Below are 27,244 nucleotides of genomic sequence, written 5' to 3'. Positions count from 1 at the left end.
CTCTCTCTCACTCACTCTGTCTGTCTCTCCCTCCCCTAAACATTGCATACATAAGCATTATCAGAAGAAGGGCTGGTTTTAACACAAAAATATGCACTAACTCCTGTCAGAGGTCAGGTGTCCGACTCTTTCCATCATAATTTGTTGAGAAAGTAGGCGTCTTGTCAAGACTGTCACCTTGATTGCACTGTGAAGTTAGTATGCAAAGTGTGCAAAGTACATTCCTGAAGAGCGCTGTTAAAATATTTTAGCAGGATAACAATAAAAGTATACTGCAGGAGCAGATAGAGGGCAAAGCTACAGAGCTTCCATAGAGAGGATCTGTGAGGGATTATTATCTTTCCTTTTTCCACTGTTTCCCAGATTAAAATCAGCCAAACCTTTACTGCAAAATACTGATGATAAATAGGTATTGTTTGCGGCTCAGAGTGGCTTAAAAGAAATCCTAAACTTGTTAGAACTGTTTTTTTTTATGTATCTGTTTTATACAACTGTGTATTATCTTATTTTAATCTGTCTCCATAGTACAGGCTGCTGTACTGATGCCCACTGCAACATTTTCTCTCCTTGTATCCATAGCAGGTATTTCAGTGGGATGCCAGGAGGTTGACTGTGGTAACTTACAGGAGAATTAAAACATGACAGAAACGATGAAGTAGGTGTGGACGAATAAAATTAGCAAATATGAATAAGATCCAAAAGAGGCAGAGCAACAATGCAGTCATTAGAGCTTTCCCTGTGCTCTCAAGCCTCTGAACCCAACGAGTGTCCATGCATGGAGTAGTTATATTTCACACACATCCTAAGCACTACGGACACTTATAGATTAGCTCTCAAGGTTAGTCTCACACGGAGCTCATTGGTACTGACTGATTATAGATTCAGCTTGATTGCTATGCCCCTGCCTCCACTAAGGATATGAGTACAAGGGGACAATGGCTTCGAGTGGACCTTTGGCTTGCAAGAAAAAGCAACATTTTTCTGCATTGTGAAGCACTGTAAAAGCTGAGCGATGGCAGAGGTGTTCTAAGATGTGTCGCCAACTCTAACGCCCACCCACATTGTTGCTTTTGTGTTCATTTTTAATTTCTGAGCATCACACTGTTGTCAGTGCATGTTCAGAGTTGTCAGGTGATCACCAAAAAACATTAGGGTCCATCCTCTCGGAACCATTTGCCAAATTACATGGCAAGTGAGCTAACAGTTCAGATTTTTTCAGCTTTCTGCACAACGCCAGCAATATGCTAACTACTGAAGAAAATGAATGAGTTATCTAGTTAAGGTTTTTGTTCTTTGTGTGGGTGCTTCTCAGACTGTCCGACTGATAACGGAGTTGGTTGCGATCGTTGATCAGTTACAGCACAGATTGTAGCAGTCTTACTACAGTCTTACTAGAAGGCATTCCAGTGGCCGTTGCTGACTGAAATTATGAGCCTGTCAAAAGATGTGTCCATATGGGAGCATGTTGGAGCAGTCATAAAAGCGATGACAGCAAGCAGCACAACAAAATGGAACATCTGGACAATCAAAGCAGAGCATGCGTGCACATTGTGAATGTACACATGCAGCCACTTAATTGGATGTGTGTTCCCATGTGTGCACACACATAGCATATATATATATATATATATATATATATATATATGTTTGTACGGATCACATTCATACACGTACACATATGAATGCAGGGTCCAGGAGCTCTTAGCTACAGTTTGATCGACCATAACAGCCTCATATCTGACCCTCCTCTCAGTGAAATTTGTTGGTGCTGACAGTAATCAGTCATGTGCTGGGAGGAGAGTGTGCTAAAGTTTATTGTGTGATGCTGCTGCTGCTGATGGACACAGCAGTATTTGTGGGTTTCAGTTCATAGTTCATCTGAACATGCTGATATTTGTCGCTGTGTTTTGTTGTGGTGAATAAATCCTAAAGGGTCTTTTCTCCTGTGAGGTGTTGATATGAAGGAGCAGTTTGAAATTTTGGGAGACAGCTGTACATACTTGACCAGCAGCTGGTTAGCTTAGCTTAGCATGAAGTCTGGAAACAGAGAGGCACAGTCAAACCGGCTCTTAGTCAGCAACATCTAGCAGCACCTTAAAAACCCATTATTTAATATTATATGGCTTTTATCCTTACCAAAGCAAAATGTAAAATCACAAAACATATAACTTCCCTAATGCTACAGTGAGCTTTTTTTAATACTTCAGTTTCTGTACGGTTTAAAAATCAAGACATAAGGTATTAATAAGTGAGTTCTGGGGTTTGAGAGTTCTGTTGGCAGATTTTGGACAGACCCAGACCCACAAGCTGTCAACCCCTGCTTTCATGAAATCTTGTGGTGCTGTGCTAAGCTGACAGGCTGCTGGCATTTACTGACATATATGAGAGTAATGTAACTAATGTAATTCTACATACCTTCTTAAATTTAAAACTTCTTTTACATTCATGCATTATAAAGCTAACAAATAAAATACAAATTCACACCCACCCGTTTGTTTTTGTTTTGACACAGTGTGTGTATATGAATATGCACATTCGTGCACACACTGGCTCTGAAGTGCTGAGATCAGTGCCATGTTATTGATTACTGGCTCCCAGTGGAAGCAACAAATGAGACTGCAGTCGAGGTATATCTGGTACATTAGGTATTTTAGACCTGGCTCAGTGTGATAGAGGAATTGACAGATATTTCAACATTGTGACCTCCTCTGCTGCTCCGCTGTGAGTCCAGGAAGTGCTTCAGTCAGCTTTTTTCTTTACACATTGATGTAGCAGCTGAAGAAGAGCAGCAGAGTTTTCTCCTCTGCATTTCTCTCTTTGACTCTTCCAGCCAAGATTTTTTTGTTTTTTTTAAATGTTCATGAAAATGATCACAGTCACCTGTTGCACAAAAATGTGGACAACATCACTGATAAAATTTAAAAGAAAAAAAAAGAAAATTAGCCCCCACACACGGGTCCTGTTTATCCCAAATGTACCAAGTGAATTTATGATATGATGAATGCCTATCTGATTGCCGGCTTTTGCTGGCAGAGGATGTTTAAAGAAAGGTCAAACAAGAAAGGTTCCTCTTTTTTTTTTTGTATAAAATCTTTGATGAGCGAGCTCTCTGCCAGTATTATCCATTAAAAAGAATGAAATGCGCATGATAAAAGGATTCAAACTATTGAAATACTTAAGGGTGTGGATTACTAAAACAACCTCCATTTCATTTCAGTGTTGAGGCATTTCAGCTGTTTCATTGTTTCCAAATTGCTGGCAAAATGAAGTCCAACACTGCGGTCACCCTCCATTACCTTCTAGTCTGCTCTTCTGGGAGTTGTTTGGAACAGTAAAACCCGAGGTTGCAAGTGTAAATGCAGTTCTCAGCGTGCAGATAGAAATTTAATTCCTATTAGCATGTGACTACAGTGTCACGCTGCTTTCCTCCTGCACCCCTCCTGCTCTCTTCCTCTGTTGATTGCATTTACTTATTTGGGTGTAATGGCCATGGCTTGAAAATATGCCATGCTGCAAGGAAAGCATCAGCTTGGGTATTTTCCATCATTATGTTTAACCACTCGGGCTGATTACTTACCTGGCAATTTCGTGCGATTTCATACTCCATGTGACATTTTGGAAGAACTGATGCAATCTTTAATGTACGCAAAGTGAATTTTCTTTTGTTCCCCAGATAACATCCAGTGAGATGCACCCTGCAGTGGGTGCGAAGCCAGATTTGGCCGCTCACTGCCAGTCACTCTGTCATGCAGTTTCTCTATTCTCCAAGAATAATTTGCTGACTGGCATAAATGTTTTCTGCCTGTTATGGCTTTAATGTACAATCAGGGTTGGCTAAATTTAGCAGGCTCAAGTATTTTGGAAATAGACCACATCAAGAGAGAGAGAGAGTCAGGGATGGTAAGAGCAGGACTGAGTGAAGAGAAAGACAATGGCACGTAGTTTAGTCCGAGAACAGAGAGTACATTATATTACTTGTGTTATGAGCTTATGATTTTGTAGAGAGGAAATGAATCCGACCATTCCAATTCAAACTGAATGATTATGTAAAAAAGAGAAAATGAATTCAGTACAGTATGATCAAATGCGGAATGAATTAACTAGAGCGTCAAAAAATGGCCTTATGTATCCCCATTCAGCTGCTGTTTCCAATACTGGCTGAAGAGACATCCAGCCCTGCACGGATTATCCTCAGGGCTCGATCAGACCTGACACAGGTAGCCCATCACACTTAATATTTTCATTCTGATTCAGCCAGTTTAACACCTGGTGTATCCCAACAGACGAGGGTTAAAGTAAAGAAGACAGAAGATCGAAGCTTGTGTGTGTGTGCATGTCAGAGTCTAGCAGCTTCATTTGCTCTTAACCCCACGACGTGCTCACGTGGCCTGGCTGCCTGTAGTGGTAAAGAGAGACCTCTTGAAGTGTGTAAAGAAAGTGTGGTGGTTACTGGTTTGCCATTAGAGGCTTTACTGAAGGGGGAAAATAATCCAAAAGAAGTCTAATCGTGGCTACAATCGTGGCTACATCCAACCATATGGGGAGAAGTTTTAATGACAGGTGTGATAGTTTTCCAATAACACTGAGCCAAACATAACAGGATTGTTAATGTGTGTTAGCAGAATATTGAACTGGGGAACAATCATGACTCACAAGTGAACATAGTGGATCATTTAGCTGTGGAACAGGGAACTGTTGAAGAGCTAAATTGTGCTAAAAAAGGTTCACTATGTCAGTCTTAAGGGTGAAATGTCAGTCGTCCATTTTAGTCCTGATAATGGCTAATACTCCAAAACGCACCAAATCCTACACTTCCCATCATGCAAGGTAACCTTTGCTATTGTCTCAAGGGCTCAAGTTTGCTCCTCAAAGCAAATGTGTCATCTTCTAAATGCTCCACTTTTATATACCAGTAAACTGCCCTCCATATGGCTAACCTTGTTTCTGGAAAGACATATTGGAAGTAGCTGTTATGGTCTCAGTGGGAACATGAATTTTGGAAACATATCCAGCACGGCTGACAGTTGTGATTGTTACCAGAACTGTGTGTTTTATGTCTTGCGCTGCTTCGGTTCTGATGACCAGTTCCCTTTAGAGCTCCTGTTGTGCTGCACAGCTGCACTACTGGTGTAATATTCTTAATGCAGCTGCAAATCCCATTATGGTTCTATTCAACAATTTGCCAGTCACTTTAGTGTTGGAAAAGTGTAAGAATCCATGGCTCTTGAAGGCCAAAAATCTCAATCTGCATCTTCCTCCCGTTTCTTAATCTCTCATAATCTCCCTCGCTCTCTCTTGGCCTCCATCAGTCCTTCTGTCTGTCTCTTCACATCCTCATGCTAAAATGCTTTTACCCTCACACTCCTTTATTTTTTCCTCAGCTCACTGTTTCGGTTTATTTAAAGGCTAATATTACACACAATTTCACCTTGAAATCCCATTATTTCTAATCTTAAACCATGCTACACCATGACTGTTACTGCGCTAACATGGCAAGCAGTTTGTTCTGCGTTCCCTTAAATCCACTCATGTTTGTATTGGCCACTAGCTAAAGTGTGTGTTTGGCTGCAGTTTATCACCCCACTGGGTCAAATTGTAGCCTGTTGTTGGCATAGAAAAGCCATTGATTCCCCCCTGGGCCCTCTGGAACAGATGCAGAGCGGCAGTGAAAATTGAAACAGGAGTCTGCTACCTCTCATAATTCCATGACAGCAAATGAAACGCTATCTCAAGAAAGCAATCAGACTCTCAAATTACCTTTGTTGTTGTAGGGGGTGGGGGCATTGTTTGCAGATCAGCAGAATTGTCCTCGCTCTGTCCCTTTATGTCATTGTATCTCTCCGTCTCTGCTTCTCAGACACTCTGTGTGCAGTAATGAGTGGCAGAGTGGTGATGTTGTGTTGATTTATTGCATGGTTGCCCAAATGGAACCTGGATGGAATGTGTCTGTCATTGGGACGTCACTTAGACAGAAACACCTGTGAAGCCTGGGGACAACTAACTGCTCCATCAGGAATGGGTTCCCGCCTGAGCCATCAGTGCATCTTATGAACGCAAATACCCAACAACACACACACGAGTTTACACTAATACAAGCGTGTGTGAGCACAATGTACCCGGCACTGGCAAAGCTGCAGAGTCATTTACACAGATTTGCTTGCATAGAGTATACCAGAGGTGTAGTGATGTGTGTATATGCAGGTCATGGCTTTAAAAGAGAACTCTGTTGTTTAAAACTGATGCAGCAGATTGCAGATATCAGCTCATTCCACACGCCCTTCTTCCTTGTCAACACCTGATGCCTACATTGCCCACGGTGCAGCTCTAATAGCAGCTAACGTAGCGCCGAGCAGCTTGCCTCAAGCAGAGATGATGAGCATTCTTCTTCTTTGTCACAGGCTTCAGTCCCAGTCGGTGCTGACTAAGGTGACATCACTTAGGGCAATTTATTCATTCAAAGCTTCATGAAACTGTTTTTCACATATGCAGCAGTATGCTCCCGAAACCTGTAAACAGACTTTGATGTGTAAAATCGCTAAAGTGTCCCATTAACTGCGCACAGGAGACTTTTGTTCCCTGGCTGTAGCCTTTGAGAGTGACGCCTCCCTTCAGGCAATGCGTGTGAAGTGCTGTCTTCGGGATAAACTCAAGGGACGAACATCCCTTCCCTCGCTGTCGCTCCATAGCCTGAAATCTTTGTGTAGGCGGATAAAACAACACTAGTATTAGTAGCTGCTAAATCCTGCACATGCACAACTGTAAGTATGAAGTCAACACACCAAAGCACACAAATAAACTTCAACAGAAAAGATGATGACACCAACAGAAGAAACATCCCCACATGACGATGTGATAACTGTGGTGGAACATTAGTTATGAGCACTACACCCGCAGCTGCTGCACCACAGGGTCTCACAAGTGTTGGTGATCACTGCCATTCATGCAACTGTTACCCAGATTTCAAGCTGTCTTAGCAAGCAAGCTGGTCCTTCTTTTGTTTTGGTCGTGGAAAATAACGTAGTACCTTCAGTAATTTTGTAGTACTTGTGATTAGCTTCTAGATTTTACATGTTACTAATGCAACTAGCCCACAGTAAGATATTTAAAAGCTCCGCAGCATACCTGAATGTTGATGTTCAAACAAACACACACACACACACACACATTCATGCAGATTGTGGCACATTGTTGAGAAGGGGCTGAGAAGCCTTGTTTCAGGATCAGCTTTGTGTCCTTGTCATTGTTTCCCAGGAGCATTGTGGGAGGAATGAAGGAGGAGAGAGGAAGGAGAGCTGTTAACAGCTTAACCAATGGAAGCGATGCAAGGACACACACACACACACACACATACACACACATACACCGAGCCATAAACAGATTTCTCAAATCCATCACTGTGAATAAAGCTGCAAAATGAAGTGAGACTCCATCCCAGTGACCAAATTCCCTGCTGTCCCCTCAAAGCAAAAATCTTGATGGACACTTTTATTTGGTGTGACACGTACACTTTCAGCGTTCAGGCAACTGCAACAGGAACCCCACTCCTAAGAGTAGAAACGTTCCAGACGTGCGGACAGAGGGATGGATGAATGGCCAAATGAGCAGATTAATTAACGAATAAGAGGTCTTCTCCTTCGATGCCAACATGCTCAATGGGCTGGAGACAAGAGTGACATTTTCATCAATGAAATCAAAACTAATTAAGAAACCAAATAAATAAAACACGTAATTTACGCAATATCAGTGTATTTTTTATGATGCAATGTATTGTGCCCATACTTGAATCTTATATATGTGCATGATGTCATATATTTAACATATGTTGGCAGAGCTTACTACTTCAGTGTGTTTGACTTCTAGACTGTAAATTTGAAAATTTAAGATAATAATATAAACAATATTTATAATGTATACTTACTACAATTTCTTCTACAATTGAACAGTTTTCTACAAATTTGACAATTTATTTATTTAAAAATACAGATAAGACAGTCCTAATGTTGCAAATACCCAGTAATGTGGGAGTCAACTTCCTGGTAAATAAGAAGACTATTGATCTGTGTGTGCTGAGCTTTTGCTTGTTTAGCCACTAGCCTTGCACCCGATACAATGTTCAGGTTGTGAGGGAGTACTGGATCTATTAATTGAAAACAAAGATCTAATTACTGGATAAATAGTGAAACTGTTAACTTAAAGCAGTAATAATTGACTAAAAACACTGGATACATGGTTGAAACTAGACCTAGTCACGTCCAGCTCATGTCGCTCTCAGGTTGTGGTTTGAAATCAAAAACGAAATCAGCTGACAGTTCAGCTGTATGGAAAATATAAAGTGGCTGCATCTAGTTTTATGTAATAAAGAAGCCTATTCTTCAACATCATCCAGTTTAAGATTGGTTTAAAGCTGGCACAATGGGTGGGGTTGAAGGTGAAGAAGATGACCCTGAGTGAGAGTCACATTCTTTCCCTGCTGCGTTGTCCTTGAGCAAGACACTGCAGCCCCGTCCAACATCAAGAGCTGCTTCCTTTATGAAGATCAATCATGGATCACATGAGTCATCAGTGCACACACAAGTACAGAGATGACAGTTCTAGTTATCTGTGCCTCTGAAATGCTGTGACTGTCTGTCCTCCAACTTCTGGATGCTGAACACCCCCACTGGAACATCCAGTCCTGGGGTTAAGTGCCTTGCTCAAGGGCACTTGAGCTACAGAGGATGGGGATTACTCAGAAGGTTTTTTTTTCCTCTGAGGTTTCCCAGCTGCACCCCCCACACACACACACACACACACACACACACACACGCATGGCATTCAGTGTACTGATACAGGTCAAGGGCAGGCGGCATTAATGCCTGTATGAATGTGAAGCAGAGTGGGTTAAGCTACCATGAATAAATAAGAGAAAAATTGTAATTCATGTCACTTTGTGCAGCACAAGCACAAGACACACTCCTTTTTCTTTCCGTCTTTTCCTCTGCAGACTAGTCCAGTGCAGTTCTTAGTTGGATCGTTGGCGTGAAACTGATATTGCTTGTGGCGTGGCATCGGGGTACACATCACTGCTAATCGTTGTTTGGGGCACGGACTCAGCTCACTGACCATGACACCCAGGGTGTGGTGAATCCTATCAGTCCCCGGCAGATCCCGTGGCCCCCTCTTTTCACAACTACTGTCCTGTGTAGTTGTTCTGTCATCCGCGGGGTCAACAAAGCCTTGTCGAGTGGGCATTAGCTATATAGCTAATCTTTACTGCACCATTTGAAATAAAGGGGGGGTTTTCACAGCAGTCTTTTGTTTGCACAGGCAATGGTTTTGAATAATCCAGTATGTAACGTGTGTTTGTTTTGGGAGCTGAAAGCAGACTGAAAACTGCAGCCACACAGTCAATACAGGAAACAGTGGAAGTGTATGACAGAGACAATCAGCTCTGCCAAAATTGTTCTTTAGTTATAATTGAAAGTGCTGGACGCAATCAAAGTGTGGAAAACCTTTCCTGTTCCCTCTCTATCTGTCTGCCTCTTCCTCTGTCTTTCTCCTCAGCTCCATCCACAGCTGTGCCTTGTGTGATTAATGGCAGCCATTCATTAGCTTGATCAACCACTTTAGCAGAGATTATTAATCAGATGCTTATTTAAATGTCACCGCTGAGCAGCTGAGAGGAAATGAGGCCACTGGGAAATTGAGTTTTTGTGTGTGGGCTGCTTGTGTGTGTATGTGTGTGCACCCTGCATGTTTGTGTCCGCTGATTCCTGGAATATTGCCACACGATGATAACCGCGAGCCTCATTCATATGCTGCTTTACATTCGCTGGGCTCAGCAGCTAATACTGAAGAGATACGTAGCAGAGGTGCCTAATGTTCAATGCCAAATGAGACGTCTTTTGTCTCATTAATAAAACATGGTGTTGTGCCTGTTCTGTGAAGAGCAATGCATTACTTCTGGGATTGTACAGTTGCTAGAAATTTACTCATGACAGTTCTGTGATGTTTCATTTATGTATGTGTGCCTTTGCCCTCTCAGTAAAATAAAAATAACCTCTAAGCTCATATAATAAAAAAAATGAGCCTCTCTGGTTTAGCAATGTTTTTTTAACATAGGTGTAACTACTCTGCAATGGTATGAGCATACTTTTTTGTCAGGACTACGTGCTGTAGGATGATGACCCTGTTTTTTGCTGTCTGGGGAGCTCAATATGTGCAGCGCTGCAGGGCAAGTCTGCGTCCCAGACTATAAAGTGAGCGTTTTCTGTGTTGTAAACCATAAATACGTTAAGTCACAGAAGATTACATTTTTATGTGAGCTTTATGAAGAGAAGGTGTGACCATGTGTGGATACGTTCTGGATTCAGCTCACTCAGGGTTAAAGGCATTCATATGACTCAGTGGAGAAAGCGAGCACTCAAGACGAGCTGCAGTGTGAGCACAATAGCAACATGGAGTGCACATATTCCACATGTTCCCATGGTGAAGTCCCTATCTGTGCTCACTTTGGTCTGCCAGGTATTTTGTTAACAACATTTATTTTTCAGGGTAGCAACGTGAAGTGATGTGATGAAGGTTAACTCATACACTGTGGAGAGAGTGCACGCACTTCATACAGCTCATCAATCATTTTATCAATCCGTGTAATTGATTGAATCAATTAATCAAGGAGGGCAGCAAAGGAGAGGAGGTGATTGATGGCGGCGGGGATGGAACCCGCCTGATTGAAATTCAGAAGTCAGAGTCTGAAAAGGTCAAGGGTCGCACGAGAAGCATTTATTGGCATAACAGTCTCTAGGTGGGACCTTTGTTGCCATGTTAAGAATAGTCCTTATCAAAAGTGTATGTGCGCGTGTGTGTATATGTGTGCGCGCCCGGGTACATTATGCATCTGTTCCTCTGAGGTTGCTTGGCCTTGTGATCGTGGTGAGTTAAATGATGCCAAAGCTCGATAATAAATCTCTGACACAACCAGTGCAGATGACCTGGAGGTCACCGTTTCATTAACTGTCTTCCACTTTGATTTTTCTCATCCCCCGTTCCTGTCTGCTTCTCCACCTGCCCACCTGCTCGATACACACACACACACACACACCTGTACATCCCCCTGGAGGGAAACATGCAAAGAAATGGATAAACAGGATGGAGGCTTGTATATATGGATCAAAACGGAGCAGTCCATAGCTGTGTGTTACATATGAGGTCAGACAACACATAGCTGGGCTTAGTGTGGCATAAACACTGGAAACAGATGCAAACCGACTCTGTCCAAAGGTTCAAAAAAATCTGCAACCCTTAAGCTCACAAAGTGACACATCATATTGTCTTTGTTTAACCTGTATGTAAGGTGCTGGTAGGCGGTGAAATTGACCCATCACAGAAGCTCAAGAGACAGAAACAGAAGAAAAAGAGACTGGGTGAAAGTTAAATATGAAAAATAGATAAAGACAAAAATAGCTAAATGAAATAAAGTTAAAGATTATGTACAGAATACATACCTTTCACATATACAGTATGTTTGTGGTGACTGGCTCATTGCACAGGGTTACAGAATTTATAAATGTGGTATACACATGGTTTGTAATATTCTGCTAATAGTATTTATACATACATTTAATCGCACAGAAGAGGATCATGCAAGCAGGACACTTACAGGAGTTAACTGTACAGTATAACAATAAAGGATACTGTGTATAAATATATGTATATGGACAAAAGAAAATAATATATGATATACAATAATTAAATAAATGATACCTACATGATACACATTTTGTTGCTTGGACAAAATGAGCATCTTTGGAGACTGTGATCAACGTTTCTCTCTCTTTTCTAATATTTAGCTGATTACTCACAAAAATAATTAGCAGCAGGGCTTGTGCTGTCTCATATCTTTATACAGTGAAGCATTTATCAGTGACAGAAATCAATATTGCCTGCTCATTTGTCAGAATAAAGAAAGAAACTGGACAGCTTTGGTTCACTTCTATGGGAGCTAAAAGACTGTGAGTGTCTCCACATGGAGAAGGGCCGTGTGGGTGGATTTGTTTACACTTTACAAGCAATGCTTTCCTCAAAAGACAAAAACATAAAGTTCACTACCACTTAGCCATCAATGGACAAAGGAGCCCCTTAAATACGGCATGGTATTCCCCATTCACCTTTTTATAGATGAGATCATTTGAGCTTTAGTTGAAAGTAGTAATTAATCGGGAGGGAATTGTAGTGTGTTAAAACCTAAACACCTCACTTGACTACTTTTGTGCTCGCCTGAATGTTTTTCTATGTCCTGGCTGGTATTGAAAGCACCAAGGAGAGAGATGGTTTTCTGCAGCCTTTTAGATTTACACACAACTGGTTCTTCTTTGTTTTACCAAAAGGGGGAAGTTCACCTCTTCTCAATCCCCACTACAACACAGTGAAAACCGGACCGCGAGTTTCTCTCTAATTATAGATCTTATACAGTGAGTGTCATCATCAAACACACTGAATCCCCCATCCTCCCTCATCCAGCATTTCATTCGCCTTTTTTAATCTGGTGTTCTGTCACCAGGCATGCAGTGTTGTCAGGTCGTCTGCTCCTCAGGTCTGGCGTACAAACACGGAAGCGCTAACTCATGTCTAGACGGAAAAATTAGGGCATACATGCAGACAAAGAAAAAAATTGTGACATTTAGGCAAAGGCGTTCACGCTGCGCAATCAGACCTCATTTTCCACACTGAGCTCAGTCAGTGGTCGCCATGTCTCGATTTGGCAAGGAACAGTCAGATTTAATGTGAAGCCTTTTTTGTGTTTCCCATTTCCTGCAGGCTCTGTCCTTTAAATGAATGCAGCCCAGAGCTCACAGCTAACGGCATATCTTTGAAAGCACAACCGTTCTATCACTATAGGCTAGAATAAAATGGGATCAGCAGGAATGCATTTAATACTGTGGAGTTTTTTATTGTTTTTTTTTTCCCTTCAATACAGTACTGCCTGTCATAGCATGGCAGCAAGGTCACATGCCGTGCCATTGTAGTCCAAATCTAGCGCCACCATTTGTCTAAGGAAGAATGTGCTTTCACTAATGGTTTTCAATATTCTGAACTGAGTCTGAACTATTCGGAATAGATTTTTAATAGGTGACAGGAATGTTCATAGCAATAGCATATCTGAAAGTCTGCAGGGGTTTGGTGGGTAAAACACACACACTCACACACAGATGAAGCTGTGAAAGAACAGTAGAGATTGTTCAAGAGTCAATTTCTGTCTTGTGTGAAGTCATCTGAGGAGCGATATTGAATCTTTGGGGATAAGAGACAAGGCTGTGATGTTTTCCTAGCAAGATGAGGTAACACACCTCAGCAAGCCCGCGCTTGTTGATGTAATTTACTGCAAGATTATACAGAAAAGAACTGTTGAAAACCTGCTCGATTCAAGCTGACTTTCAAAACTTTACCAGACAAAGCTTCCACTCTCTTATTTAGCTGACAAAACGTATGGCCTCAGCTTGGCTCCGTTAAAGTTTCCACTCTCTCAAAAGTTTGGCTAAGAATTAGGTTCCCAGTCCCCAGCGGTGTGCAAAAAAAATTCTGATAGCTTATTTAAGGTTTTTGCTCCTCCATTTATTTCCGTTAAGCTTCACTTCTGCTTTGTTCTGACACTACAAAAGGCAACAAAGATACAAACTGGTGAGCTCAGAGGAATTTTTACTCATATTTAGTCCCATATTATCCCTGTGACTTATAGTGTACTCAGTCCTGTAAGTCAACAGTGACATTATGGCGATGACCTTATTGTTGTACGTCTTTAGACTGTCTGTTATTCCTCTTAGAAAACAGCAGCCGTCTTGGTCCTCAAACATTACCAATGATTTCCACAACTACTTCCTCTAAGAAAATGTAGGCCCGTCTGGTCTTGTTGTACTAAGCCTAATTAAACCAAATTAACAGCAACGTTGCTGTAAAGTACAGCTGCGTATTCTGCTGATTAGCATGGTGAATGAAACCCCAAGAGGACATCAACTGCAAGAGTTTGACCTTGATCCTCTAAATTTGCTTGCAAAGCCTTAATTGCCACTAAATTTGGTTGATTCCAGATTTTGAATAATATAGTTCTGTTGAAGATATCACATAATTTTCGAGGCTGGGGACACTGTGGTGAGCTCATTCTAGTCACTGGTTCAGCATAAGAGTAATTTACAATTTAATGCACTGTACTTCATTTTACATACAGTAGGAGCAGACTGCACAAAAGCGCTTAAATCTCTGTAATCAAAGAAATATGCATTTTTTTCCATAATTTTAGCCATACTAGGAGCACAGCCACATAATGCAACACTGAAATGTCTTAGCAACAGAGAGGCTGACATTAAGTGTGTGCAGATATGATCAGTTTTAATAACTGTATGATTCTGACGCTCCATCTGTCTGGTTTATTATTAAACTGCTGCAGAACTAATGACATTTCAGTCAGTTTCATCTGTACCTTCTGTGTATTGCTAACCAGCTACACCTCTAGGATGCTTACGACAAAGCAACAAAAGAGTAAGACAGCCGAGGTTACATTGTGAAAGTAATCTGATTTCATCCTTTTCTGCATATCTAAAACCCATAAAATGTGGACAACATTAAGTTAAGCTTTAATATGTGAAATAAAGTGATGTGCTGTTTATGCATCGTCCCATGAGATCACATTGAAGACTTACTCGATGTCTTTTAAAAACATCCATGGATTCTCTAAATGTAAACAGGTTTAGGAGGTTTAAACAGCGGTTTGTAGATACTTTTGTTCTGTCTTTACTGTTTACAAAATGTTGGTCTTGGCTAGGCTAGGAGGATTGTTGGAAATGTGTAATGCAAAGACCTCTTCAAACAGTCCAGAAGTTGTCATAAAGGTTCCACAAACAATCAGGAGTTTCTAAACTTGTGGTCAAACGCATGACGAAAAAAAATGGATGATAGCTAACATGTCAACAGCTTTCTTCCACAAATATTCACAGGTGCCAAAATAATTTATCAGTGAGGGCAACAGTTTGTAGTTTTCTGTGCAGGAAGTTCCTCAGTACATTGTTACACCTGGTTGTTTTGCCTCTGTGAGGATCCTGATTTTGTAATCGTGTATTAAAAATGAATGCACCCATCCTCTGCTCTCTCCTCAGATCCGGACTTTGCAGACTTGGGAGTACCTCCACCTCTGCCCTGTAGGTATACTCCCTCCCTCCCTCCCTCCCTCTCTCTCTCTCTCTCTCTCTCTCTCTCTCTCTCTCTCACTTGTTTTCACATTTGCTCTCTCCCTTGTGTTCTTTTTTATCTCAATAAAGCCAATTTATTCTGTGACTCTTCCAGTTATATTAGCTCTGCTCCCTAGTGGCCTAAAGTATTTACTTATGTGCACCTGCTTGGTATTTGTGATTCCACGTGCGTTGAACTGCATGTGTATATGTGTGCTGTGCTGTGTGTGTTTATGCATATGTGTGTTTCAGCTTGTCAGTATGACATGGTTGGTCCAGAAGGTATCGTTGAGTCCCATCAGATCACCAGAGACGGGAAGGCTGGCGCCGCCGAGGCCGTCGACTGTAAATGGTACATTCGTGCTCCGCCGCGCTCCAAGGTCAGTGACATAAGCTTCGCTACCATCCAACTCTGAATCAGATTTACTGCCAAATTTTGAAATGTCACATAAAATAAAACGGAACTGCAATTGTGTTCCTATGAGCTGGGTTGATGACAGCATAACGCAGTTATATCAGACAACAGATCAACGAGAGAAACAGATGCCGCAACTTTGACAAATACTGTCGTCTTCATTCCTTGGGTAATATCGTGCTTCAAGGCTCTACTGAGATATTCTTTTTCCTATTAATTTGCTATTTTCATTCAGCATTCCTTCACACATGCAGAAAGATCAGAGGTTGCATCAGGAAGCTTTGATATTGCATGCAGGTTTGTCTCCAGCTGTCAGCGGTATCCCAGTGTGAGCGTTCATGGCTGCAGGGGGACTTGTTCCTCTGCTGGGGTCAGACAGATAGGCAGAAGGGTTTATTTGGGGTCAGGCCCATTTTTTTAATCAGCAAGCTGTTGCCAAGAGGAATAGAGGGATGGAAGGAGATCGAGATAGAGAAGAAGGGAGGGGAGTGGGGCCAGACCAGACAGACAGAGAGAAGGAAGCTGCCTTACTGCTGATGAAATAGTGTTACCATGCAGTTTGACCCTCAGGCCTGCTCCAGTCTGTGTTTGTTTTCTCTGCCACTGTTCTCCACGCTGCCCTGCATGCATACACAAATACTGACACACACACACACACGCACTTGCACGCTTTTGCTACATCCCCTAACACACCCTGAACATATACTTCCTTATCGACCAGAAGTACCCGTGCTGCATTAATGCGACAGGATTAAAAGTTTCCCAAGGGTAGAGGAGCAGTGCGGGAAAACACCACATTTTACCAATGCTATACTTCTCATATGAGTGCATATGGCTTGATCATACACACACATACAGTCTGGGTTCTCTTCAGTGCTTCACTTTTAGCTCAAATGGAAGGCCACCATGGAAATACTCTTAACAAGTATCTTGTTAATAAATAATGTGCAACTTGTACAGCCACCCTGAGGAAACCCTGTGAAACGATGAAGACCTAATACATAAAATTTGGATCAGATTTTCACTGCACAGTTATCCCGGCCAAAAGAATTCTCCATAACAATACAATTGCGATAGCTGTAGAATCATTTTTGAACAATGTTATCAGTCAAATTCATCTTTAGCTTTGTGCGTTTTGTTTCTTTTTGGGCAAATGAACTATTTTAACCATAATAGTTAGTTTTTTTCAAAAGGTTGATACGTTTGAAATGGTGACTTGCTGCTTCCGATGCTCCCGGCAGTAAGATAAGGCACCTGCAGTGTCAGTTTAACTGTGTCACTATTTGTTTCACTAATTCAGCGCCTGTTAATGTTACAAGATGTTATCCTTCCCTTTTTGAGGCCACCATAGAGATCTTTTAAAAGTCATAAATTCCACATTAGGGAAGCCGTTCAGCCTTGTTCCATCCCTGATGAAAACTGTGATTTGGTTCATAGTAGTTTATCACGCAGGCTTTTTATACTGTGCCGCAGGCTCTTGTGCTGAGCGCGCACACACACACACACACACACACACAGTCTCATGATATAACTGACTGATAATATTGGTGCGACTGTGATTCATGGCTGCAGCAGTTGCTGGGCTCTTATCTGACATATTCTTCAGGTCGCGTATTTCTTGCTAATGCCCTTGTTTCTCTTCCGAAATGTCCTTCAGATTCAGCTAGTTTAAGCCTGAAGGCCACGTGCACTATAGGCTTGCGTCATCCAGCAAGAGCCATTCTTTTCACCATCAGTGCTCATGAGGAGCCATACAATAAGTCTACTATTGGAAAAGGTACTGGGAGGAAACCTGGCTGTTAACGGTCGATTCATAAAAGCAGCATTGATTCCTCAATCCCTCTAAGTGGAGTTGCGTAAGTCGGCCAGAACAACCTAGCTACAGCACCAAAGAGGACCATAAGTCAATTCTGCACGCGTCACACGCATGCATCTGTGTGTGTGTGTGAAGCTGTGTATGTGCATGAAGGAGCGACAGAGCGAGCGAGCCTGGCAGTATGATGTACTTTTCTTGGTCTGAATCAGTGTCATATTTCGCCTTGCAGGAGTGTCTCACTTGGCAAGTCGCGGGCCAAAGGCTGACAGTCTTTGGCACTGATGGACAAGTCGGCAAATAAAATTTTTAGCACAAATCTATCTTCAGTCACACACAGTCCTGGAGCTCTCACCTCCACCAGCACTGTTCACACACAGTTACACGTAAAATATATAAAGAGTACTGTATCACACTGTTTCTCACTTCCCCTCCCTCTCCCTCCCTCCCTCTCTCTCTGTCTCATGCACACACACACACACACACACACACACATGCTCACATACTACTCCAGTGAAACCCCAACCCAACACTTTGTATGTGCATGTGTGAAGTTGTGCTGTGTGTAGGGCAGGACTTTCATTTCCCTGTGCTGATACTGTACTGCACTGTACACAGTGTGCCAGAAACAGCAGAGAGATAATGACATCCTATACCGGAGGCTCTAATTAGACTGCACCGGAGCACTCTGGAGAGACAGGAGGAGAGAGGGACAGAGGCGGAGGAAAAATGAGGAAGAGGGGGTTAAGCTAAAGATATGTACTTAATAATGCATTTATCGGAGATCTAAATGTATAGGGATGGTGTTTAGGGGTGGAATGGAAGGTGTCTGAGAGAGGAATGGCGTTAAAGGTAAGGGGAGAGTGACTGAAAAATATACCTGCAAGTAAGCAATAATGACCGTGTGTTGTTGCCTGAAGTGACAGCACTGCACCAATTTTAATGCCATAAAGTGATTGCTTTACATCACCGTGTGTCGTTTTAATTTCAGTTTCTCCTATAAATTGATTTCTCAGAAAACGTCCTTAAAAACCACAAATTAATTAGCAAAAAACAATAACAACATGCATCCACTGGCAAATCCGAACAACACGACATCACCCCTTTGGACAAAGACAAAACCAGTGTTTCAGTGAAAAGAATAGGATATTAAGTTTAACAGTTGTTTTCAGTTGCAGCCTGTGTTTTTCTAGTAACCTTTCTCCCTCTTGTTCTTTTCTGTTTGGACAGCTGTCCAAATTCAGCAGACAGCTGTTAGTTATGGAGAAATTTTTATTTTTTACAGTCACTGCATTTTCCTCAGACATCATTTGTGTCCTGTCTGTTTTTCACCGCACCTGCCTACACTGTCTGACACCTTCTGTATCTTTTCATGAAGATAATGGCCAAAATATGGACATTCATTCTGACTGTAATGAACAGCACGAACACAGTGAGAACATATTCTTCCCCAGTCAGTGATGGATTCTGCGTCATTATTGTGCGCTGTGGAATCAATGAAGAAGCAGCCTATTTTCCTGCTGGAGCCAATCTCTCATCCTACAAATTGGTGATTGTATCTGATCCATTGCCGTCATTTGGCTTTGTGGTGCCATCTGCACTCTGATTTTTCTTCATCATTGGTCAGTTAGGAGACCTCAGCAACAAGAGCTGTAGATAAAACAACAGGAGAAGCTCTGATGCATGTATCTGTTGGCTTTGAGTATTGTTCTCTCACATAATGAGGCTTTCTTGTCTGCCTTTACAGTCAGATCTAATACCTGGCATCTATCAGAAACTGCTTTTAGTGAATGCAGAGGTTGAGCAAAGACATCACAGGCACTGGAATAGCATTTATTATTTTGCCATGCTTTGACTCAGCAGGATGCAAATGGAAAAGGCTGCAGTCTGTGATACCATTTACTCCATTCCAGTAAAAATGAAATGAATGACCAAAGTGGAAAGGCTTTTGGTTCTTGATTTTTTTTATAAGTTCAGCTCTGAACTATCAGCGCTTACAATGGCAGCAATCTCCAGAAGCAACATTTCCATCTGTCCTGCACTAGTGCTTCAGGTATTGCAGTTTAAAGTGGCAGCAGAACATTTTTAGATGCAGTAGTAACTTTAGAGGGCACATTAAATAGATTTAGTGAGTTGTAATGTTTTCCAGTTCAAGTACAAGTGCTGGCAATAGTATACTTTGCATTAAAACAACATAAATGATCAGCTCTTTGTCATTGCACCACAAACCCTAACCTACTTAAACTATCCTGGACTAAAATCATGGACAATATCAAAACAACCCTGTTCCATCCACGCAAGGTACTGGATGATTTAGTGGGATTCATTTTCCATTTGGATCGAGAATTTCATGGCCATCTATCCATCTGCTGAGGCAGACCAAAAATCCGACGAGCACCTTCCCCAACACCGACTGCATCCCCGTGACTCCATCCAGAATCAGTTATGATGATCGAACTGCAGGATTATTCTCTTTTATGATTGTAGTTTCAACACTTTAATCGGCCATAACCACCAGATGAAATTTGTTCAAAAAACCGAATGTTCATCAGCAGTGTTTTGGATTTGTAATTAATACCCCTTAATTTAATTAACTTTTATTGGTTACAGACTGCTGCATCGACTGCATTCTTTATGCTGTGGGTGGAAAAATATCTCTCAAATGACTGGGCCAAGTGACCTAATTAACATCCCTATGGATACCTTTTCCCATTATTGGCCTCATGAACTCTAAAACAAATGGAGACAAAGTTGGCCAGGAGAACCCAACCATAATCTTAACCTTGACTATAACCTTAACAATAACACATTAAAGCAGACCTCTTTGGCAACATGCCACATGGAACAGAGCCATTTTTAAACATCATCCATCTATAAGAAAAAAAAAACTACTTGGTACTTTACTTGTTCTTACGGCAGTTTTCCTCAAACTCTCTCACAGTGTCTCGTGCCATTCCTCCCAGATCACTGACCTAATCATGCTGTCATTCACCCTGTCAAGAAGCCAGATTTTATATCCGAGATTACTGACGCTAATATAAGAGCTCAGGGGAAATTGGTGAGCTTGTTACCCCCCCTCCGATCCATTTCACTTGTCATGTTGTTGAAGGCGAGGTGACATTGCGAGGTCCATTATCCTGCTCCATCTGCAGCTTCCGTCTTTGGGCATTTAAGCACTGTCACAGTTCGGGAGCGATCCACTCATTAACCGTAATGATGGTGGGTGCTGTGCGCAGCCGACCAGAACCATAGCTGTGATTGGGCGATCTCAGCCCTGATGAATGGGTGACAGACAATGATGCACAGGCAATCAGGAAGTGTTAGTCTCACCTAGAAGGGGTGTTGTGAAGAGTCGTGGTTGACTGCAAGGTGGATATTTCACTCAAGGAGGGAATGTTACAATAAGATAATAAACCATATACTGCATAAATCTGCCATGGTCTGAAAGTCTGAAGTGTTATATATAGTGTATGTTTGGAGCCCATGGATCAAGAACGACTCTCTGTGTGACATGAACTGTAAGTGGATGACGTTTTCTCTCTTGAACATCCAAATCTTGTGGCAAAAATGTCCAAGGTCTTCTTTAACAAGGTTGTAGTTTGCTTTATCTCTACAGATATGGACAATGAGTCAAAAGCTAATAGACTCTGTCTGTCTCTGAACCCTCATTTGAAATGCATATGTAATGACTTTGTACAAGCTGCAGTCTGTCAGTCTTATTTCATTACTGAGCTGCTGTATCAGTCACTGGGATAATGAGTAAGATGCAAGGCCATAATAGGAGGGAGCTGAAATCTTTTCTGTCACGGCTCTCTGTTCTATTTTGTTCACCTTTTTCCTGTCGTGTCTCTAAATTTCTTCATTTGATATCTGCTTTTTGTCTTTGTATTTTACCCCCTCTCTCCCTCATTGGATTCGACAGATCTACCTGCGTTTTCTCGACTACGAGATGGCCAATTCCAATGAATGCAAGCGCAACTTTGTGGCAGTGTATGATGGTGGCAGGTGTGACTCCTCGACATTTTCTCCCTTTTGTTTTGATAAATCATACTGTGGCTATAGTCGCTCACTCATTTAGGCCCTTTATTTTGTGATCATGACTTACCTTGAGATAACAACTTACAGTTGGGCTTTTGGTGCTGAAGGCCCAAAGGTCTAGTGTGCAGTTGTAAGGTTCCAGGGGGGACAACATGGCAGACTTCAGTGACCCACTCCTTCTGCTGATATAAAAGGCTATTAGATCCTCCTGAGTCCTTCACACTGTACCTGAACATATTTATGTCAGGATAAGAAATTAATGGTTTTGGCAAGACACAGTCACCGTGCTCTAGTTTGTACATCAGGTTTGTCCAATATAAGCTACTTGGTAACTGGAAACTAAGATGTCCAAGGTGAACTTTTATTTTACAGTAGTCAATTTCTGACATAAAGAGAAATATCAATATATGTATTTATTCTAGACAAATTTCAAGTAAGTTTTTATAAGTTTCAGTTTTGCTGGGTTCGGACTGCATAACATCAGCCTGATTACAGCCTGACCCGATCCAGCAATGCAGCGCGTTGGTTCAGGAACGCCAATCGGTGTTGGGCTTGACGATTTATCATTGTATTACATGGAGGCCACATCGGATTTACCTTCAACATAAAGACTGGCACATTAGAATTCTTTTTCCTTCTGCGAGATGGACCTGTGGGAAAGGTCACTGTTGGTTTTCTTTTCTTTCCAAGTCAGCATCAACACAGTGCCGTCATCTTTTTACACTGTTGTTCTTCGAAGCCTCCCACGAGATGACAATTTTATCTGCAACTTCACTCGCAAAAGTGAAACCTTTTTTAATCTCAGGGTAAGAAGATATTAAAATCATGATCAACGAAACAATATTTGATACCTTGAGATATGGATATTATTGAATCGCTAACTACAATGGGTTTCAAAAGAAATATTAGCTCCTCAGCAATCTAATTTATTGTCTTGCGATAACCAGAATATAAAGCAGTGATCACACAATAATGGGCCTGAATAAACATGAGCCACCATTTCTGCTCTGGGCTTCTGTTCAGTAATGTGGATTATTGAAATGCACAGCAAATAACAATGCTATTTGATAATAATCTATGGATTCTTATCTCATCCTGTCTCATCTCAGTTCGGTGGAAGACCTGAAGAGCAAGTTCTGCTCCACGGTGGCCAATGACATCATGCTGGTCTCCACGCTGGGCGTCATTCGCATGTGGGCGGATGAGGCCAGCCGCAAAAGCCGCTTCCGCATCCTTTTCACAACCTACCAAGAACGTAAGACACAGCTGACACACACATCATAAAAAGATGTTCATTGCAAAATGACCCACCTCCTGTTCGAAACTGATTAGCTTTATTAACCAGACCACCACTCTGTGACAGCGACATTTGCACCAAAATAAAACAGGTGCTGGTCTTCAGTGGCAGCCATTAAAGGGAGATGGAAGCACATTGACCACATTTATGGCATGTTAGATGGTGTGTCATTCATGGGAAAGGTGCTGTCAGAGGTTTCAATTTAGTTTTACGACCATTTAAACAGCAACAGGCAGGAAACCAAGGAATATGATTTCCATTATAGGGAATATTGCCCGTGGGTGAATGTGAAAGTGACAGCATTGGTAGATTTTAGCTCAGCACCACAGTACGACCAGCGCTGTTCTTAATGGACAGGCAGACACAGGAATATCAGGATGAACTGCAGTACGTTCGTATCTACCAGTTTTCTTTGAGCCAAACTCACACACGTACTGTAAACCAACACACACGGTCTTCCCCTTATTCATTCATGGGCTTCTTATTGGTGGAGCTCGTAGTTTGACAGGGGTCACAGAGGGCATTCTTCATACTAGTGAGGTGAATGAAGAGGCCCTGAGGCTTGTGCTTATGCAGGATGTGTCAGTTGCACAGACACACACACACACACACACACACACACAAACATAGCACTACTGAATGCTGCATCTCCATTTGTAGGTCTTGAAGAGGAATCTCTCAGAGGGTGAGATAAAAATTTAAAGTACAAAGGGCTGCTCAAAAAACTGCATCATATTTTTCATTTATTCACTGAATTTCTTTTACAATCCTGCTGAAATTTCAAAGAGGCGCTTTGCTCTTTATTTCTGTTATTTGTGACGGCAAAAGGAAGAGCCATGCCGGATGCTTCCTTTCAGATTGCTCTATTAATGTCACAGTGAGTCATATTGTTGCTGTAGTAATTGAAAGGAAGACATAATGTTGGATAAAGACATGCTATTTAAAAGCAAGCTGACTTCGCTCTCCCTTTGTGATGCTTGGCTGATTGACTGAATGACACAATATACCCACACACGCAGAGAGTCATCAGACCCTGAAGGACGATCAGTCACCACTCCACACATGCCTGCATGGAGTCTGGTTTGGACGTGTACATCGTAGCAACGCCAAGCGATAAGCAGTTAGCTTCCGCAGAACAGGCGATGGCAGTGGCAGGCAGAGTTGTTTTTGTTGTGAAGTCAGTGTCCCTTTTGTAAGGCCTTTTCACCAAGCAAAGCCAGGATGTGCTGTTGCCGGGGCAACGCTTCTGCCTATAAGTCACTGAGGCAATCGCCAGCCAGACCTCAGCCTTTAGAGCAGCATCCAGCAAAGCCAAGCAGCCCTGCACCAACCCTGTCAACACCGAATGTATACAGGTGGACCGGGATCTTGAGCAGTAACTCAGTCTAAACTTGATTAAAGTGGACGTCAACTTATTTTAAGAATTTGAGGTAAAACCCACTGTGGTACATAGTGTACGTATGGTTTTGTCTCATTTTTACTAGTGTGCACTCTGTTACTTATATGTACTGAACAAATGGCTGCAGTCATTGCATTTGAAAGTATTTGTCAAGGCGCAAGGAAATAATTAGACAAAATTTTAAACATCACTGCTTGCCAAGAAACAGAAAGGCAGGAATTTTAATGACTCGACCAACAACGTTTATATGGCTATCAAAAGAACTTCATCTCAAATAACCCTTAGGTATCCTAATCTGGGGCACTGTGTTGTCACTCAAAAATTCATCAGCCAGTGGGGACAAACTCATGAAAAAGAGATTTTTCGCCAAATTTTGTTTGATTCCACAAATCTTCCCTACGGTTGCCGAACAGAATGCTGGTGCTGGTAACAGCTACGCATTTTAGTAAATATGAATCACAAAAATAAATCTATTTAAAATAGTCATTGCTTGGACTTGACACAAGGAACAGCGAGATGTTATGCGTATTATGTACTACAGAAATGCAGTAAGAAGTTATTTAATTCTGCTCCTCGGGTGAAACAACAACTGTGTGAAGTGAGTGTGTGTACTACAGGATGTGCAGCTTATAGGGCTGTTTTTACAATAACGTTCCCAGTGGGACCAGCAGCTTTTAGTGTACCATTCACAGCTGCTGACTCCCAGCGAGATTCTGCAATAGGGAGAGCAATGTTCCCAAACGCAAATATCCACCTTTATTGTCTTTGCTGTGTTCACCCCTGCTGATACCACTGATCCTGCTCTGTTTCTAGACTCACACACGCACACACACAATCCTGCTATGCAGAACTAGGGTGTAAGATTACTCATTCGAAGTAAAAGAAAGTGTAGTGTCTTCGGTGATAAATGTGCTTGTGTGACATCTTAGCTGTCAGCATTGTTACGCCTCATCAACAGATACTCGTCTCTGGGGCTGCAGATGGAAATTTGCTCTGGCTCCACTACACACATCCCTTCTTGTTTCTGCAAAGCTTCTTTACTGTATGCATGAAGGAGTCTGAGAACAACACAGTATGCTAATGTCTGTTAACATATGGATCTTTGTTGGCTGTTAGATCAGATTATATCATATCTGCGTACTTGTTATCTTGGTTGCTTTTAAATAGAATACTGTGGGACTATGGGTGGATGGATGGATGGATGGATGGCTCTTTTGCAACGGTTTGGAGAAATACCATGGACTGGGATTTAGTTACATCATAATAAAAGTAGTAAAAAAGTTCAGAATATAATGACAGTCACAGATGAATAGTTTGATTAATAATTAAGGGCCTATTAAGAGGAAATTATAAATAAAAAAGGTGGTTCTTTAGTCAGGATGTAAAAGTCTTAATGAATGGGGAAGAAGAAGCAGTGAACTGTTCTACAGACTGGGGGCTGCGATGGTGAAGGCTCAGTCACCTTTGGAATTTGAAGATTTGAGGGGTCTTGACGTAAAGTAGGGACTACAGGGTCGGAGTCTGTCCACGTCATTTAAAAATGCGAGTCCCACATCAAGAGAGTGGGAGTCAGTCAGCGATGACAGGAACGCTAAAAGTGTAGCCTCAAAAAGTTATGAGTTGAAAACAAGAGTGAGTTGCACATAACCTGTAACTCTGTTACAAATTAGAGCAAGCGGGGGACTGGATTGCTGTGCATGTGAAAGCTGAAAAAAATGTAACTGTAAAAATAGAAAATAAAACAAAATATAAAGGTGTGAAAGCACATCATCTTCATGGAATAGCCTAACTCCACTTAAACAGATCAACTTCAACACAGATCTGTGGTGTTTATTTGATTTAAAATATTCGATTCTAACCATGTGTTGCTCCTGGCACTTCACTGCAGAAGCCTCTTTGCTCTTGGAGTCCGCCTCTGCAGAGACACTCAGACTATTTTCATCAGCCACTCATTTAGGAGTTAATTTATGCTTCCAGCAGTGACTGGGAGCGTTTCTGTGTGGGCAAAAGGTCAGTTTTATTACAGAATGTCTTGAAATTAATTTTGCAGGAGATTAGTGTGGATCTCACTCTTTATACCGTTCGGTCTCGCCCTGTGGGACGTGGAGGAGACGGGAGGATTGAAAGGAGAAGGAGGGGAGCTCCCTCTGCTGGTTATCAACACAAAACTGTTCTTGGCACGTGCTGTATGGAAGAAAAGGGTTGAGAAAGAGAGAAACGGGGAGAAAATGAGAAGAAAACACACAGAGAGCCAGTATGACTCAGGAAATGCTGGCAAAGTCCCAGACAGGATGGGATACAGAGACAGATAGAGATAAGTCACTCTAATTTGGTGTGTTATTATTCACTTGGGATGAAAACAGCCATACATCACGGTGGTAATGCTGTCAAACAGTCCCCAACTCTGCCATAGCACTGGCAAGCTGCTTTGGTACCCAGTGCCAGTGTGGTGTGTGAGACGGGAGAGAGAGAGAGAGAGAGACAGCTAAACAGAATCATCCATTACTGTCACATGTTGTGGCAAATAAGTAACTTTTGGAACAATCAAACATTGAAAGTGGTTTTAAAATACTTTTACCCTTCACGTACTTTTCCCTGTGCATAATGGATAGTATGCATACGTGTGTATACCTCTTGTGTGAGTGATTTTTTTATTACTGTTCTGAGGGAACAAAAACATTAACTCAAGTATCGCACACAGTACCCCATTGGTATGTTTGTTATGTACATTATTTGTTTCTGTTATCTTATAGTTTTCCTCCACTACACATTAGAGGTGAATATTGTAGTTTTTACACCATGAAATCTATCTGGCAGACTTACACATCTATAGACATTAAGATGAAACTTGCAGCTGTAACAGCTTCCACTCTTCTGTGAAGGTTTTCCACAACATGTTGGAGTGTTTCTGTGGGAATTTGTGCCCATTCATGCAGTAGAGCATTTGTGAGGTCACACACTGATGTTGGACCAAAAGGCCTGGCTCACAATCTCCGTTCCAGTTCATCCCAAAGGTGTTGGATGGGGTTGAGGTCAGGGCTCTGTGTGGGCCAGTCAAGTTCTTCCACACCAAACTCATCCAGCC

General features: G+C 41.9%; 1 protein-coding gene across 7 annotated transcripts in view; it reads left to right on the top strand.

The window, feature by feature from the left end:
- neto1l (neuropilin (NRP) and tolloid (TLL)-like 1, like) overlaps positions 1 to 27,244 on the top strand; it is a 69,555-nt gene that overhangs the window by 33,847 nt on the left and 8,464 nt on the right. For 6 of the 7 annotated variants that reach the window (XR_006841381.1, XM_046370664.1, XM_046370663.1 and 3 more), the window contains exons 7-10: positions 15,126 to 15,167; positions 15,450 to 15,577; positions 21,348 to 21,430; positions 22,573 to 22,718. Coding sequence is in view for 6 of the 7 variants with exons in the window: in XM_046370664.1 (XP_046226620.1) it covers positions 15,126 to 15,167; positions 15,450 to 15,577; positions 21,348 to 21,430; positions 22,573 to 22,718 (399 nt within the window). In the remaining variant the exon portion in view is untranslated. Of the gene's footprint in view, positions 1 to 15,125; positions 15,168 to 15,449; positions 15,578 to 15,682; positions 15,782 to 21,347; positions 21,431 to 22,572; positions 22,719 to 27,244 lie in introns of those variants that run through there. The other variant, XM_046370665.1, reaches the window with a different exon arrangement.

This window comes from Scatophagus argus, chromosome 18 (assembly GCF_020382885.2).
Source record: "Scatophagus argus isolate fScaArg1 chromosome 18, fScaArg1.pri, whole genome shotgun sequence".
Lineage (NCBI taxonomy): Eukaryota > Metazoa > Chordata > Actinopteri > Scatophagidae > Scatophagus > Scatophagus argus.
The sequence above is the reverse complement of the archived record's forward strand: the minus strand, read 5'-3'. Positions and strand labels throughout refer to the sequence as shown.